Source organism: Elaeis guineensis, chromosome 12 (genome assembly GCF_000442705.2).
Source record: "Elaeis guineensis isolate ETL-2024a chromosome 12, EG11, whole genome shotgun sequence".
In the NCBI taxonomy this organism is placed as follows: domain Eukaryota; kingdom Viridiplantae; phylum Streptophyta; class Magnoliopsida; order Arecales; family Arecaceae; genus Elaeis; species Elaeis guineensis.
Genome location: NC_026004.2, coordinates 86,267,104 through 86,284,383, shown reverse-complemented (window position 1 = coordinate 86,284,383; position 17,280 = coordinate 86,267,104). Strand labels below are relative to the sequence as shown.

The window sequence follows — 17,280 nt, the reverse complement described above, 5'->3', positions numbered from 1 at the left end:
ATCCCGTATGTTACCCACGCGGGATAGCGGACGCAGTCTCTGGTAGCCGGGTGATGGGGTCGAATCCAATAGAAAAAATATATAGAAATAAAAAATATCTTTGATGAGAGGTGATAGATAGGGATGGTAATTGGAGCTAGATGGAGTTGAATGTGGATCAAATTAAAAAATTTATCAATTCAAATTCGATTTGTTTATTAAATAAATTATTCGATTCAATTTATTTAACTCATTTATTAAATAAATTAAATTAAATTAATTAAATTAAATAAATTAAATATATTTTTAACAAGTCAAACAAATTAAATGGGTCAAAAATAAGTTAAACATGTTTTAAATAGGTTTCAAATGGATTAAATAGGTTAAATGAGTTATCTGACTTAAATTGTTCTGAATATTAAATAGATTAAATAGATCAAATGTTTGAAATCTAAATTCTATCCAAATATTAAATAGATTAAATGAATCTATTTATTTATGATCCGAATCTATTTAGCTTAAACTCAAATATACCTACGACAGATCAAACATAGATCAAGTTGGCAGCTCGACTCATATTTTGCCGGTCTCAGGTCATTCCCAACTGCTTTTCTGGACTGTGCCCTATAAATCCCCCCACAATTCTCCACAAAAAGATCACTTCTCTTCATTTTTTGTTCTTCTTTGCTCAAGAATAGGCTTTTGGAGAGAGAGTAGCTCCGATGTCGGTGAGTACTGCTTATTTTGAGTTAAAGTTTGGCTTCTGTGGCAGTAGGATCTGCTGCTGATGTTTCGGTTTCAGGAGATTTTTGTTCCATTTACGGGGGTTCATTTAAATCAAGAAAATTGGGAGTCATCTTGGATCTGTAGGCTTTTATTGTGATTCCTGAGCTCCCTAGGAGCTAGCCTTGATTTGATCTATCAACAAAAGTAACAATAGTAGCAATAGAAATCATTCTGATTGCGATGAATAGAGAGAATCGATTTAATTGCTGATGATTGGTAATCGATTTTGCTACTGCTCTACTTACAGGGATGAAAAAATTCTGATTGCAGGTAAGGACTGTGAAAGTCAGCAATGTTTCCCTCAGTACACCCGAGGAGGATGTCGGGGGGTACTTTTCCATTCATATGCTTAAATCCATGTTTTTTTCTAAAAATTTTTAATAATAATGAAGTTAGCATGATAAAGCCATTTCTTTTCTCCCTTATATGCTTACCTTTTCGTCGACTTATTTCTTGGATCTGAATCCATTATGTATTAGCAGCTGCTATATTGCTTTACATATTGGAGGCTTGTCATACATTAAGGACAGTCTGGGTGTTTTTCCAAATACTCGAATTTGCTTTGCCATAAAAACAAGAGGGTTTTCTCGATCATTTTTGGGGGAAAAACGCAAGATATACGTTAAGCAATACACACAAGGTTTTGAAGTAGTCAATCAGCATATATGCTTGTGTTGCTCAAAGAACAAAGATATTGATGTTGATATGATATTTGTGATAATTTGTTTCTGTTCTAAAATATCATTTTTATTGGTGGTACAGGACGCAAAAATAGATGGTCAATCTGTCGTCACTACAGCAGCCACAGATTCCGAATTACCTCCTGCTGCTTCAGATCCACAAGAGGTAAACTGCATGATTTTTGTTCATAAAACCTGTTTTCCCATAATCCCATGCTTACAGCTTCTTAACATGTTCAACAAAATCCTTTTTTCAAATTCTCAGTCCGCTGGTGGTTCCCGATCTGCTTTTCAAAAGGCTGTAGGTGTTTTGAAACGTATTGCAAAGAAAATAAAACATTTTGGCATGAAACACCGACCCGAATTCAAATTCGAGGTTAAGTTTCCGATATGTGGCGGGAAAAATCCAAAACCGGAATGCAATCTGATTGTGGAAAAGAAAGTCTAGTTCTCTGGGCAAAGGTCAAAGACTACAAAATCTGCTTCCAGTTAGCGTTCTTCCAAGCCTGCATCTGCCCAAGGATTGATTCCCCAATGCTTAGAATTTCTGTAGGAAATATATATTGTCTTGTTACATGATTTCCTTGCTGTTGTGATAAATGTAGAATAGAAACATATTATACCTTAATATTTGCTTGCAAGTATAATTGACCACATATGCGTGGGAGTTTTGCGTTTGTGCTTTATCTACCAACCAACACGCTACTTTCTTAGTTGCTGTTCATGTCATGCCCCCGATCCGAGGGTTGTGATAACCGTCATATATTTATGAAAAACTTTTCCCACAAACATATAAGGCATCTTAAATAGATATCAACACAACATAATAGAATTAAAATTAATAAAAATTTAAATTTAAATTTATTAACCAATCTAAATAGTATTCAAATTCAAATGTCTTACGTCAAAAAAATTTTCACCAAAAAAAAAACAAAGAAACAGAAGACCTTTGGCAGAGGATCACTTCCAAGCTTTAGATATTGGCTATACCCTCACCGGTAGAAGACCTTCGGGATAGCTGGCGCAAACAACTGCCTCCAAGAATTTCTAAGAAAGCCTGGAATGTCATTGGTGCTCCTACCTGCTGGCTGATTTGGAAAGAAACAAATAGAGGCTCTTCTAATTCAAAGCTCTAACAGCAGCCACACTTTATCAGAGAATGTACCAAATGTTACAAAGCTGGATGGCAGTTATTAAGGATAAGTCTAAGCTAAGCATCCAAAAAATTATCCAACAACTTATGTAAGTTCAGACTCAAAGGATCCTCATATCCTATAAACACTCTTCAACTCTTCGCTGGGAATGCCTTCTCTTTTTCCTATCTTTGGTTGACCTAGTTAAACCAATCTCTTCAATCCTGCCTGATAACCTCTATTTTTTGAATAAATATATTGGGTGGTAACACCTCCCGTTTATCAAAAAAAAATAAAAATAAAAATAGTTCTACGTTCAACAAAATTGATAGTACCAAATCTCACCTCTAAAATTCTCTCCCAAACAATGCCTACATTCGTAATTAGGTATATGAATTTGAAAAATAAAAAAGAAAGATGATAAACTTGATAGCCCGGTGAGTTATGAATATTATAACTAGATATTTTAGATATATTTATAAAATATATTGTTCGAAAATAAATGTCATGAATATCATAAGAACATATATTCCATGCTAATTAATGCAAATCAAAATTTTCAAATACTCATATATGTATATAATTATAAATCCAATTCGATATAAAAACACATATAACTCGATAGTTTTAACTACGACCACCCTTATATCCTGTGGTAGGGTTAGAATAGAAACAGTGAGCTCAATCAGAGTGCCAATGTATAATCCTCGTTGGCAGGATCCAAAATATCAATGCATAACCTCCATTGGCATGATCGAGAGTATTAATTTCACTATAAGAAAATAGATTATTAGTGATGGCTAATTTTCGTCACTAATAGTGGAGTTGCCATCGCTAATGCTATTAGCGACGGACTCCGATCGTTAAAATTTCATCAAAAATAACATCGTCGCTAATTACCTTTATTAGCGACAGTAAATTTTTCTTCGCTAAAAAGATAATTAGCAACAGTATTAGAGACAAAAAAGCCATCATTAATAATTTATTTTTTTTATTAATTAAAATTTAAAAATTATTAGCGATGAAATATCATCATTAATGCTGTTGCTAATAGTTTTTTTAATTTTTTTAAAAAAAATTATTAACGACGGCATTTGTGTCGCTAATACCATTGCTAATCATTTTTTATTTTTTAAAAAATTTATAATTAAATATTTTAAAATATAGTAACAAGTAATAATATTTTTTAAAATTTATTATAAATAAAATAATAATTATTTACCACAATCATAAATATAAAATTAATTATATTATATTAAAAATATAAATTAAATAATTTTATAAATTTATACTGCTTTACAAGTATCAAAATTATATACATATCCAAAAAAAAATCATATGAGATCCTCCTCGTCGTCCTTCTCATCCTCCTCCTACTTTTGTACATCCTCTCTAGCAGTTGGTAGATGAGAGCCGGATGTTCCAACATCTTGTAACGAAGAAAAATAAAATATTATTAATAAGTTTCGATACGAAAGTATATATATTGATACAGAGATGTATATTTCGATATATTATTTTGATTCTCGAACAGATTATTTTTACATATTTCATTCGATGATATAGAGCTATAGACACCTCAATCCATCGATTGGATGGTTAGATTGAATTTTTATCTCCTAAGTCCCCTTCTCGGACTCAAGCCTAAATATGTGAAGTTTCTAAATATAAAAATTTAAAACAAGTAAAGAAAGTTATAGCTAGATTTACCTGCTGTGATGGCTGTGACAATGAGCTCAGTTGATCGTATATATGTGGATCCCGAAGAATCTTAATGACTGTATTGCAGATGGCATCTCAGAAGCTTTGAGGCCGCTGGCTCCAAAGCCTCCGCATGACCTGTTCCACATGTGCATCATCCTATGTCTGGATCATCGAGGCCTAAGAGGAGGATATCGAAGAGTATCAAGCTATTGGAGAATCGAAACTTTGGCCAAATCCTATGATCCAGCTCCCTCCGATGGCCCTAAGCCATCTCTCGAGATCAAGGAGGGGCTGAGAGGATGGATCCTCACCATGTCGTGATACAAGATACTTCGTGTAATCCATCTATACAGTTTAAAAATTTATTAGTGCATACATATCAGTATATATAAAACTTAATAAATAATGTTTTAAGTTTGTTACTGTGATCTGCCAAGATCTAGGATCTAGTAATCACCAATCCTCCTAGACTGGTGTGTGGCCTCTCATATCTGCAGCTATCCTGATGTACGATCCAGATACCGTATTTATAATAAATAAATAATAAAATTAAATTAATTAAAACATACATATGATCAATTCAATATGAAATTAATTTAAGTGCATAATTTTTATCAATCTATCGATCACAACATGTGTGCCAATGGAGCCACCAATATGCTTGATCGGATGCTGCTGGATAGATCGATTCTATCATGCCCTCTGCCACCTATCAGAGTACTCCTCAATACTCCACTGGTTATAGAGGGCCTTCCATATGTCCGTCCGCATCTAGTGATCTGTGTGAGACTTCCAATCTAATGCTGACTTGGAATAGGAGCGCTTTATGGCAGACTGCCAAAGGAGTAAGCCCATCTCAGAACCTCCGCATGGTCACCTCCTCGAAGGTCCGAAGGTCAGCCTCTTTATCCTGAGGAGTCTTGAATCGATAGCACCCCTGCAAATAGAAGTAACCGTGTATTAATAAATAGAATACAAACCTATCATAAATTTAAAAGTTAAGCATCTTTGACTTACTAAGAACATCTCCCAGGCTACATCACGAGTCTTCGATGGCCAATTGGAGAACTCGTTCACTGACCCTGGCATCAATCATCGGATGATCCTAGTAATCACACCAGGCATCCCAGGCTCTGTAAATATACTACAAAATTGATTTTGAACAATAAATGTTAGTCTCTAAAATGGTTAAATTTTAAACATATTCAGTGAAGATATAGTATTTGCGAATGGCTCTGAATGTAGACGAGCTCTCTATCCTTCGATCGAGTCGGAGGTACTACGAGTCAGGTAGATCCTCTACCACGCCACTGACTCTGAGAGCCGGATGCTACTCCGTGTGAGTGTGGGGTCACTGGTGACCCCACGTTGTCTGAATCTGAGGATCCATAGCTCTTCGCTCTTCAGAGATCTTCTCTTCAAACTCAACTAACCTTCCACTGCCATCATCCTAGATAAACTATTTTTTCAGAAATATGGCAATCCGACTCACAATCATATTGTGATCTTTTGAAAAATAGTAGTATCCCATTGATTCTTTTGGATACCTTATAAAATGAGCTATTATAGATCTATTCTCTAATTTATTAGTCATCTATCTTATGACATATTCGTCTGGCGCGTCATGGAGCAGCATCATTATCCGAAAGGCCTCCAGGTGATCAATCGGACCTGAGATCCCATCGTAGCTTTCAAATTGGGGGAGCTTGAAGTTCGACGGGATCGATTCCTGCATAATTTTTTGAGAAAAAAGAGGGTCAGTACAGATATCCTCACCGTAAGCAGGGGGAGCATGGCGGAGCTCTTTGATCCATCGGTTCATCTCTCGAAACCTTCGATCCAGGAGATTTTCTCGATCGCGCATCTCGAGGGTCTTCTGACAGAACGGAGGTAGGGACTCTCCGGAGGTGGAATCATGATCAGACAGAGGGCTCTCCACCTTCTGCTTCCCCTTTCCGGGGGATACAGGGCGACTGGCCCAAGTGGGCTGTCCGATTGTTGGATTTTGGAACTCCGACGATGCTCTTTCCAGCCGCACCGATGCCTGTGTCTAATGCTGCTACTGCTGCATGGCCTGCACTACTTCGGTGAGGTCCCTGATCTGCTGAACTAGCTGGTCAAACTGCTCCATGCCGACTGCCATTGTCGGAGAAGGAGGAGCCTGAAAAACTGGAGACGAGGCCGGAGCTGGCGGATCTTGCTGAGATCTGGCCATGAAGGCTGTAGATTGTCTGATGGATGCCTTTCGGGGAGGAGGCATCAGGCTGGGATCTGGTTGGAGAAGAAGAAGATGTCGAAGAAGATGATCGGAGACAATCCCGTTGAGTACTCCTTTAAGAACAAGGGTCCTGCGAAGACACAGGCCCCTTCCTCTAGTGCCAATTCTATTGGTGCAGAATTCTGTCGTTGCTGGAGAAGCTAGAGTCGAGAGGATCACGGCCGCCGTCGGGACCTGCAAAGAAAGTCTAAACTGGAGTTGGGGGTGCTCCGACAAGACCCTCCGACATTCAAGTCAGTACTCTGCCTCAACAGAAATGGAGCACTCGAATGGGATTTTAGCAGAGTTTTGAGATAGTGTTTAGAGCTTAGAGGAGAACATATCTGGGGGGATCTCTTTTATAGACGGGAGAGCGTAACCGATTGACAGCGACGTTCGTAACTGCCTGGTAGTGGGCCGTTCGGGGCCATATGGAGTTTGTTATGGAGAGTGGAGTGGTGTCCGTTGTCGCGACTTGCCAGAGAGTGATGGGGCCACGTGGAGTTTGTTACGGAGAGTGGAGTGGTGTCCATTGTCGCAACTTGCCAGAGAGTGGTGGGGCAACGTGGAGTTTGTTACGGAGAGTGGGGTGGTGTCTGTTGTCGCGACTTATTGGAGAGTTCGGGCCGGACGGCTGAAGCTCGGTTGGGACGTCTGGTGGGGCGAAATAGCTCTCTGTCTCAGTAATCTAAGAGAAGCTCGGATGTTTTTGAGATTGCTGACGGGTTAACTATTGTGGGGTGCCTTAGGCGTTGATGCTGCAGGCGGAAGTAATCTGCTGTAGAAGTCTGGATGGAAACTTTCTGTTGGATAAGTCCGTCTGGAGTCTGATTGCTAGAGAAGTTCGTCTAAAATTTATCCGATGTAGAAGCTTGTCTGAAGACTGTCCGCTGCAGAGGTTCGGTTGCATGAGAAATCCAATAGAAGGTCGACTGATAGCGAAATTTGGAAGGCATTGTGGAAGTTCGTCCGCTGGAGGAGTCTGGAGGACACTGTGGAAGTCTGGTTGGCGCTGTTGAAGTTCGGTTGTCGCTATTGAAGGTTGATGGCTGGAGAGGTACGGAAGACACTGGAGACGATCGATCATTGTAGACACCAGAAGACCCGTTGTAGAAGTTCGTCTGAAATTCATCCGCTGGAGAAGTTCGGACGGAGTCCGGTTCTTGCAGGAGTCTGGAAGGAGGTCGCTTACTGTAGAAGCTCGGACGGAGATCCGTTGTCGTGGAAGCTCGGATGGAGACTGCTTATTATAGAAGCTCGACCGAAGTCCGCCATAGAAGCTCGGATGAAGTCCGCTTGTTGTAGAAGCTCGGATGGAGATCGATTGCCGTGGAAACCCAGATGAAGACCGCTTATTGTAGAAGCTCGGATGAAGTCCACTTACTGTAGAAGCTCGGATGAAGACCGGTTGCCGTGGAAACCCGGATGGAGACCGCTTATTGTAGAAGCTCGATCGAAGTCCGTCGTAGAAGCTCGGATGAAGTCCGCTTGCTGTAGAAGGTCGAATGGAGACCGGTTGCTGTGGAAGCCCGGATAAAGATCACTTATTGTAGAAGCTCGGACGAAGTCCACTTACTATAGAAGCTCGGATGAAGATCGATTGTCGTGAAAATCCGGATGGAGACCGCTTATTGTAGAAGTCCTGTTGCTGGAGAAGCCCAGGCATTGATGAAGTTCGAAAGAAGCTCGGAGTAAAGTCGATCGTGACAGGAGGAAGTCCGGAAGAGATTTAGAGAGTAGTCGATCACTGTAGAAAATTGGCTGATAGTAAAGCCCAGAGAGCATTTGGAGCAATCCGACAGACGAATGAAGGAGCTCAATATTGGAGAAGTCCGGATGGCATGATAGGAGTTCGTCTGTTGGAGGAATCTGGAGGACACTGTGAAAGGTCGACTACTGGAGGAGTTCGAACGGTACTGTGGAAGTTCGGACGGTCGAGGGAGTTCAGGAACGTCGCACAAGGTCGGAAGTCGAAAGAGTCCTGAGAGGGTTGGTCTCTCACGAACTTCGGCTGGAGTTATTTTATACCCAACATTACCGATACCGATGATTTTTCTTTTGCCATTGTCTCCAAAGGTGACCATTCCTCGATTCTTGAGCATCCACTATCAAGATACCACTTCCTTTTTGTTGCTTGGGATGCAAGACACATCTGCATACATGAGATCAAATTTTAACCTTAGGTACCCAAGCTAACTTGGGTCCTTTGGGGTTAGTCACAATGGTTCCTTTTGAAATCCATATTTTCTTTATCTTTCTACCATTAAATTTGTTTGATGAACATATATATGCTTTATGTCCTACCATACCACATCTAAAACAAGTAATATTTGATAAATTTCTTGTGGATTCATTGACAAAAATATTTTTGAAGGACTTTTATTTTCTTAGAGTGTTGTAGCCAAGTCCTGCTTTATCATATACAGCCTTTTGACTGTCAATAATTATCTGAAGTTTGTTTGAACTTAAAGTAAATTTATCAACTATAAGTTTTAACTTTGATATCTCTTCCTTTAGTTTTTGATTTTCTTTTATAAAAGTTTCATTTTGACTAGAGAGTTCATCCTTTTCTTTTATTAGTGATTGATTCTTTAGATCTAATTCTTTATTTTTCTTATCAATTTTTTCTTTTTTCTTAATTCATGATTTCTTAATTTTAGATTTTTATTTTTAATTCCTAATTCTTTTAGGTCATTTAAGAGCTCATGAAAAGCTTCTAATAATTCATCATAAGTAAATTCAGATTGAGTTTCAGATGATACCTTATTTTCATGTGCCATAAGACACAGGTTGGCTTCTTCCTGGGTTTCTTCATCAGTGGTGGAGTCATCACTGTCACTCCACGTAGCCATCACGGCCTTCTTCTTCTTGAACTTTTTTTGACCTTTCTTGAGTTGAGGGCATTCTGATCTGAAGTGGCTATGGGCTGCTCCTTTTCTTTCTCTTTACTTGGCTCCCTCTTAGCCGGTGGCCTTCTTTTGGTCCCTTGTCTTTTCCTTCTCATGAACCGTCTAAATTTTCTAGTGTTCGGGGTCAAGTCCTCATCTTCTTCGCTGTTGTCTGATTTTTTTGAGTCTTCTTCTTGAGCTGTTGACTTAAGGGCTATGGTCCTCTTTCTTCTAGTTTTCTCCTCAGTGTGCTGCTTCATGGCCAGTTCATGGGTCATTAGGGATCCAAGCAGTTCCTCCAATGGTAGAACATTCAAGTCCTTGGCCTCTTGGATTGTAGTGACTTTCGCTTCCCATGATCTTGGTAATGACCTGAGCACTTTTCTCATAAGATCACTGTTAGAGTAATTTTTGCCAAGACTTTTTAAGCCATTTATGATGTTAATGAACCGAGTGAACATTTGAGTTATTGATTCTTTAGGTTCTATTTTAAATAGTTCATAGTTGTGCACAAGCATATTGATTTTAGATTTTTTTACTTGGTTTGTGCCTTCGTATGTAACTTCTAGCCTATCTCAAATTTCTTTAGCAGACATGTATGTGGAAATGTGATTAAATTCATTAGCATTCAAAGCATAATATAAAACATTCATGGCTTTAGCATTGAGCTGAACCATTTTCTTATGAAAATTATCCTATTCACCTTCCAACTTAGGAATAGACATGCCATCAATCAATTTGGTCGGTGTGTATAGTCCATTTACTATGACACTCCACATCTCATAATCAAGTGTTTGAATGAAAATTCTCATCCGATCTTTTCAATAGGTGTAGTTTGATCCATTGAAAAGTGGAGGTCGGTTTGTGGATTGCCCCTCGGATAGGGATGTGCCAAATTGGGCTGCCATAGATCTTTAGGTTTTGATGGTTAAATCAAGCAAGAACTAGAGCACCGGACTCTGATACCACTTATTATCCAGATATGGAGCCCAAGAAGGGAGTGAAGTGTATCAACTTGCAATAAAAATAAAATCAAACACAAATAAGAAGTAAGCAAGTAATGAGCACAACAAACAAGAGAAGATAGGCAAGCACAACATACACAAAAGATTTATAGTGGTTCGGTGCCAACCTTGCACCTACATCCACTCTCCAAATTCCTACTTGAGAATTCAATCTATTAAATGGATAACAATGGATTACACCATATCGGATATCTCTGACCCTTGCCTTTCAAGCAAAAATACTTATTTTTCGGGTACAAGCCAATCCTCAACACTTCGATTCAGGGTTCGGATCAACCCAAACGAGTTTTAGAATCCCTCAAAACTCAAACACCCAAAAACTATTTGAGAAAAATAGAGTATACAAATTTCAGCACACAAACCCCTTAAATACACACAATAAAATCAATAGAAATACAATACTTAAGGAGGGGAAGCCTTTGCTGTACACTCTCAATGAATTTCATACTTGATTGCTACTGGAGAGTGGTTGGTGAGGTGCTTAAATGCTTCAATCTCTCTCTTAGGGCTGAAAATGGCTTTTCTCGGATTTAATCTTTGAGCTTTCAAGAATCTTGCGATTTCTCACTTGAATAGAGTATTTATAGTTGCCATTCACCCTTGAGAATATCTTAGAGTTGGTTTAGAGCCGTTGGAGAACGTTTAATGAGCATTAAATGCATCAAAAATGGGCTGAAAACTAGCTGTTACGTGTGCTCGCAGAAATGGGGCGTCCCACTAGCATTGGGGCGTCCCAATTGGCCAGATAGAAAATTCTGCTTTCTGTTTTGGTCTCAGATCTCAAAGGGGCATCCTAATTACATGGGACATCCCAGGTGGGTCGTCCCACAGCGTGCCATGACCCAAAACGCTGCGTGCTAGCTGCCTAACAGAAGGGGATGACCCAGGTGGATCGTCCCATCATGTTCTAATCTAGTTTTTCATGCATTTAAGGTTCGAAATTTATCAGAACTCATCCAAATACTCTCGAATGAATTCAAATCAGTTTGGACACTCTCAAAAGCCTTTAAAACTTCACCAACTTGCTAAAACTTCAATTTTTGACATATTTGATGAAGCTTTTCAAACCCAATCTCTTGGACTATCTGAAACATTATAAAAATAATCTTCAAAGATAGAAAACTCATTAGTAGTCCCTCAAAATGCTTTGTGATCATCAAAATCAATTCTTGGAGCAACACAGATGACCTGACAAATAAGAACATCATACTGATGTTAATCTCCTTTTGTGTTGCTGGATTCTACCTCCTTGTATATATATATTTTTTGATTTCACATGCACATGAATTTTCTTTCCTTCAGGTTATGGCTAAAGAATGAGGTTATCATCTTGTAACAAGCATTAACTTCCTGGCATAGTGACAACGGCATTAGAAAACTAAACATGGATATACATTTTTTACTTGAACTCAACAGCAATATAAATTTCTCGATTTCTCATTTCCATTCGAGAACCATCAATTTTACATTTTTCAGGAATTTTGCAAATATGTGGCACTCAAAAGATGCTCTTTCACTGGCCAAACAGAAGGTTTGAACTCTTGTTTGGTACTTTATGTAGATACATGGTACTGAAAACTGTTTCCATTCATGTGGTCAACACAAGTTGCCGACAAAATTGGAATGCTTTAAATTATCTACCAATGCAACAAAAGATACAACCTAAAATGGTGCATTTGCAGAATGTTTTGATTGCTTGGAGAAGGCATGTGAAAATGTTAGCTTCATGTAAATCTGATTAACAGTATGATGGATCACCTTTTATGTTTAATCATGGTTAATATGCCTAAGAGTTATTTTGTGATGCATAACTTCATATAAAGGACTAGCAGCTGCAAGTCTTGTTATAGTAAACAGTATCAATATTGTCACTTGGTTAAAATAGGATGCACTCTGGCTTTACTAGGCCTCTTGCTATAAGACATTGTAAAGCCATTGATATCTTCATTGCTGTAATACACTTCAATGAGGAGTTACTGTTTATATGATATTCTTGCTGGAAGGTATCATCCTCAATTATCAGAGCAGTTATTTGGATTCTTATACAGAACTCTTTGATGACTTATAATCAAGGTGGAAAGAAAAATATGCTAATTGTTAGAGGTTATTATTTTCATTAAGCCAATCACTGAAACAAAATTTGTTATTTAGTGCTTTGGTTTGAGACCTAATGCACAAATTGTAAACGGTGATGGGATGTGGTCTGATTTTTATGTCCTGAATCAAAATTCCAGACTCATGGTCGACTTATGGTCCTAAACCTATAGCCCAATCTCAAAACAAGTCTGGCATTTGTTGCAGGATTTATTATTAATTACCAAAGGCCTGGTTAAAAAGAGTATAGTTATTTCTGTGTTGGTTGATAAATGTAGACCCGACTAAGTAAAATCACTAGACCTGATTATGTACTATTCAGAAAGAAACTTAAATCTCATAAACGCACTATTGAAGTTGTAGCCTTGGGATCTGTTGCCTCTGTTTTACTACTGGGAGAGGGTGGATGTGAAGGGAAATGGGATAGCTATTTCTTTTCTTTTTTTTTTTTTTTCTTTTGGGTTGGGGGGGGGGGGGGAGGCAAGACATGGAGGTCTGTTACAACTTCTAGTTTAATATTTTTATTAGCTTAAAGATACCTGGATAGTTTTAGGGTCATTCTACATATAAAACTAGAAGCACAAGCCTATGTTTGACCTATGCAAGGGTAAGGTGGGATTTATTGTGCATGTGGTACATAGACAAATATGTATACATTCATATGGAAGCATGCATTATGTATACAGGAATTAAGAATTTAAAACTGACTACCGAGTCATCTCAAGAAAAAAGTGTTTATTGATATTAGAAGTGTTTACTTATTAAACTTTTGAAAATTTTTACTTCTCAAAGAGCTATTAGATGTTAAAGAATACAAGTTCATGAATAACCTATTAGTTAATTTGTGGTCTAACTTATGTGGATTAATCATTTAAGCTTTATCTTTTTGTTAACATGCATGAGATTTGGGGGACTGTAGATCAGCATGACTCATTGGCATTTATGTTGTACCTCCGAGATCATGCACTTTACTATATCCAACCTTCCATCCTCTCTTCATTTGGACACTTCAAATATCTTAGGTGGTTGGTTCCCTGTTCTAGGTGCTTGAAGTGTGCAAATCATATGGTAGGTTACTAATTAGGAAAATGACCTTTAAATTTCATTGCATCACCTTCTCTTTCCTTCCCCAACTTCATGCAAACTTGGCACTGCTTAGAGTTGATATCAAGTTGAGAACCTGTTATAAGATGCCTTGAACTTTGATGAATCATACCTCACTTCAGAAAGTCCTTATTTAGATGGAATAAGGCTTTTTCTGATTAGGGAGAAGGCTTGTCGGATTCTTATTTATTTATGTGGACGTTGAGTAATTAAGTTTAGGGTTAATGTTAACATAGAACACTGCTATTTTTGGTAATAAATAGCTGGTTACAGTTCATGATTTCGTCGAACATGCAATACAGTTTATTGGTTCAACCATGCATATTGTAACATTCCTCTCCACTGCAGAGTCTTAGAAACCTCTCTGTTTAGGTCGTTCCCCTGTCATAACCCTTTCACACTTCAGTTTTTAAAGCATATTGAAGGAAAATTGAGAATGCTGCTGTTTCTTATAGAAGCTCTTAGTGGCAATTTTATAAATTGTACGAGTACCCTGAGGGATAAGTCTTTACATTGCAACTGCAAACTCTGGAGGAAAGATCTTATAGTAAGATGCAGACTTGTCAGCGGTTTCAATTTCCTCATTGAGAAAGACAATAGATGAAGTATTGCATTGCTTAGATGTTGGAAAAGCATTAATTTTTGTTGTTATATGTTCTATTCGGATAAATTATTTAACAACTTTACACTGTTGATGTATTTAAAAATTTCTTTGTGAAATTTCTCCAAATGACCTTAACCTAGCAATATGTTTTTTTTTTTTTTTGTTTGAAGTTTCTTCTTTTTTGCAAATGCATATTCTCCTTGAAATGCAATTAGAACTTGATAAACCATTTCCTATGCGGTATGTAGCATGCTAAGGCTGATATGCATTTCTTAAGAGGCCTAAATGATACCGTTTCAGAAAATAAATACAATACATTGCCTTACATATATCATGGATTCTATATACCACAAAAATGTAGGAAATCTAATGCATAGGCGTGGAAGCAACTTGTTTGAATCATTGACTGAAGACTGCAATTTACATCATATTTCAGAATGTAAATTTACTGAAATAGATTGTCCAGTAAATCATAATCATGTTGGAAAAAATTGGCAGCAACAACGAAAATTTGATTTTTGATTCATCTTGTAATCTTTACCATCGTTTTGTTTGACATGTGATAGTTTTTGATTCAAACATTCTGATAACCAATAAGCATTTATTACAACTAGTGCAAGTACAGGATATACTCTTATAACGCTGTTAGTATTCTTTTATAACGCTGCTAGTATTCTTTACATACAGGATTCTTAGCTCCATCAGATATTCTGATACACTCGGCAAGCAGGATTTAGTGAGATTTAGTTCAAAGAGGAAATAGGCAATTTTTATAATACATGGAGATTGTGTGGTTGTGAACATGCATGAGAGGGGGTTGGTGGGGGAGGTTTGAGAGAGAGAAGAGATTTTTAAGATCAGTATCTCTGATGTTCTACTAGAACAAATTTCAAAAAGCTAGCATGTCCGATTTAAATAAAAGAAACTTCTGCACATGTCCATGTTACACATATCTATAAATTCATCCCCTTTAAGAAGTTGAACATAAGTGCGGACATGGACTTCATATTTACAAATATACTTTCTAATACTTATTATTAGAGAGACAAAAAGTGATATTAGCAATTATATGTTTGAGATTGTAGGCTGGCACTAATTGTTTTTGCTGCAACATTTTCTGAATTTGAGATCACTATCTATTATGGCATTTCATCTGAACCATTTTTAAATGGTGATCTGTAATGTTTCTTGTAAATTAGTTTTACTAGGCAATTAGGAGGCATGGCATTAATTATCTATTAAGTTATTCAGAGGGCAATCAATATCCCCATCAAATTGTTTCTAATGCTTGACACTTCAACTACTCTTTTCAGACAGACCATTCAGTATGCAGTTCCAATACTCACCGCAGACACTGCAAAGCCCCTGTGGCAGCACGTAGCCTCTCCTCCCAAGAATCAACTAATCGTGCTAGTAAACATCCCTATCTTCACTTGATATCTTGTACTGATTTCTGATTTGTTAGTTGTACCTCCAGTGAAGCACATGAAATGATTCTTCTTAAGAAAGAGAACATTAACTAGAAAGTATATTTAAGAATTTGAGATGGGCTTATATATCTTTCTGCTTATTAATTTGGCTGTAACAGTTCGATTGATCCATTTTTGAAGAGTTTTTTCCGCACATTTATTATCTGAAAAATGACAATGCAGATCTATGCCTACCATCAGATTCTGCTACAATTGATGAAAAGGATGAAATTGTTCCACTTTCAGGAAAGCCCTATTTCGCATGTGTTATGACAAAGTCTCAAGTGCAGGCCCCCTTTCAACTGGTAATTACTTTTGATATCTTACAACCATCATATCAAAATTATTTTAAACCTTTGCCTTCCAACATTTCTTTAATATCTTGCTGCAAGTTTTCTATAGATGATTGAACTTGATATATTTGGCACTTGTTTGATATCAACTGTTGGAACCATAAACTGAGTCCCTCCCACACTCCCTCTTTTATGATTTGAAAAATGGTTATGACAAATGACTTTGAACAAGCTATTAATATCATCAGGTGCTCTTGTGATTTTTAATTATGAAAAATTATAGAACAAACTGAGACAACCTTTATTGCAATATTGATTGATGTGTTTAATATCAAGCCAAACCACGAACCAGCCCAAGGACACTGGATCTGACTTGACAGAACCCATATCTTGGAATGATGGTTCCCAGTTATCTGGCATACTTTATAATGAGCTATTTCTTTGAGTGCCAATTAGATTCAGTATATCACATCTTCTTCCTTGGTTTTGTTGAATAGACGATTCCAAAGAGCATTTGGATGCTACTTCCATTTGCCTGTGTTCCTGTGGTCCTCTCTTACCGAAACAAGACTTGGGAGATGAGATACTATGGTGATCGAAACTTGAGAAGATTTGATAGTGGATGGAAACATTTTGCGGTCGACAACAATCTAAAGATCGGAGATGCTTGCTTTCTTGAACTAATGGACGATCAGCACTTGAAGTTTCAAGTTCAAATTCTCCGAGGAGACATCCCGAGAGAAATTGTGGAAAGTGGCTGCAGTTTTGACACTCCTATCATGATTGAATAGGATCATTAGCTTGAGAATATGCAAGTCATGAATTTCAGGTACTGCCGTTGTGTGCTTGTAAATAAAACACGTACGTTTTGGATCTCCTATCTTATAAAAATATCTTACATTTATGTGCTTAATTTTGTTGATCATGTTGATTAAAAAGTGTGGTAGCAATTTGGCCACCTTTCTATGTGATAGATTTACTGGTAAAGGGCTTGACGCATGGATGGGTTTCCTATATGGATGCATCATCTTTTGAGCTTAGCCAATGGAGTTGGTGATTAAGGAACTGTAATTCACACATGATGCAGCCACTGGTGGGTCCTGAGTCCTTGTTCTTTTTTTTTTTTTTCTCCCTATCATATGGAAAAGAAACTCTGAAAGATCAGACTCCAAGCGATTCAAGATATTGGCATCATCGATGGGAGGCAGAAGAGGTGGTTTCGATGTTGGTTTTGGAGGACTCAATGGTGGGAGACCTTAGAGGC

The 17,280-nt window shown here is 37.7% G+C and overlaps 1 protein-coding gene across 8 annotated transcripts; it reads left to right on the top strand.

Annotated features, from left to right (window-relative positions):
• The first annotated feature begins 568 nt into the window (after positions 1 to 568).
• Positions 569 to 16,929, top strand: LOC105061154 (B3 domain-containing protein Os04g0386900). Of its 8 annotated transcripts, XM_073246732.1 has the most exons (6): positions 569 to 707; positions 1,036 to 1,095; positions 1,528 to 1,611; positions 15,568 to 15,667; positions 15,907 to 16,028; positions 16,514 to 16,929. In XM_073246732.1, exons 1-6 carry the CDS (start codon positions 702 to 704, stop codon positions 16,805 to 16,807), a joined length of 666 nt encoding a protein of 221 aa, XP_073102833.1. In that variant the 5' UTR covers positions 569 to 701; the 3' UTR covers positions 16,808 to 16,929. The 8 variants fall into 8 exon arrangements, 4 of the variants coding, with proteins under 4 accessions (XP_073102833.1, XP_073102835.1, XP_073102832.1 ...); XM_073246734.1 differs by lacking the exon at positions 1,036 to 1,095 and having other exon boundaries at positions 571 to 707; XM_073246731.1 differs by lacking the exon at positions 569 to 707 and having other exon boundaries at positions 714 to 1,094.
• Positions 16,930 to 17,280: the final 351 nt, after the last annotated feature.

Bases quoted from the DNA above. Each gene is read 5' to 3' on its own strand.
- LOC105061154 (XM_073246731.1), top strand. From the start codon at position 975: ATGATTGGTAATCGATTTTGCTACTGCTCTACTTACAGGGATGAAAAA. The intron at 1,095-1,527 runs GTACTTTTCCAT...TTGGTGGTACAG, and splicing joins CCCGAGGAGGATGTCGGGGG to GACGCAAAAATAGATGGTCA. The intron at 15,668-15,906 runs GTAAACATCCCT...ATGACAATGCAG, and splicing joins AGAATCAACTAATCGTGCTA to ATCTATGCCTACCATCAGAT.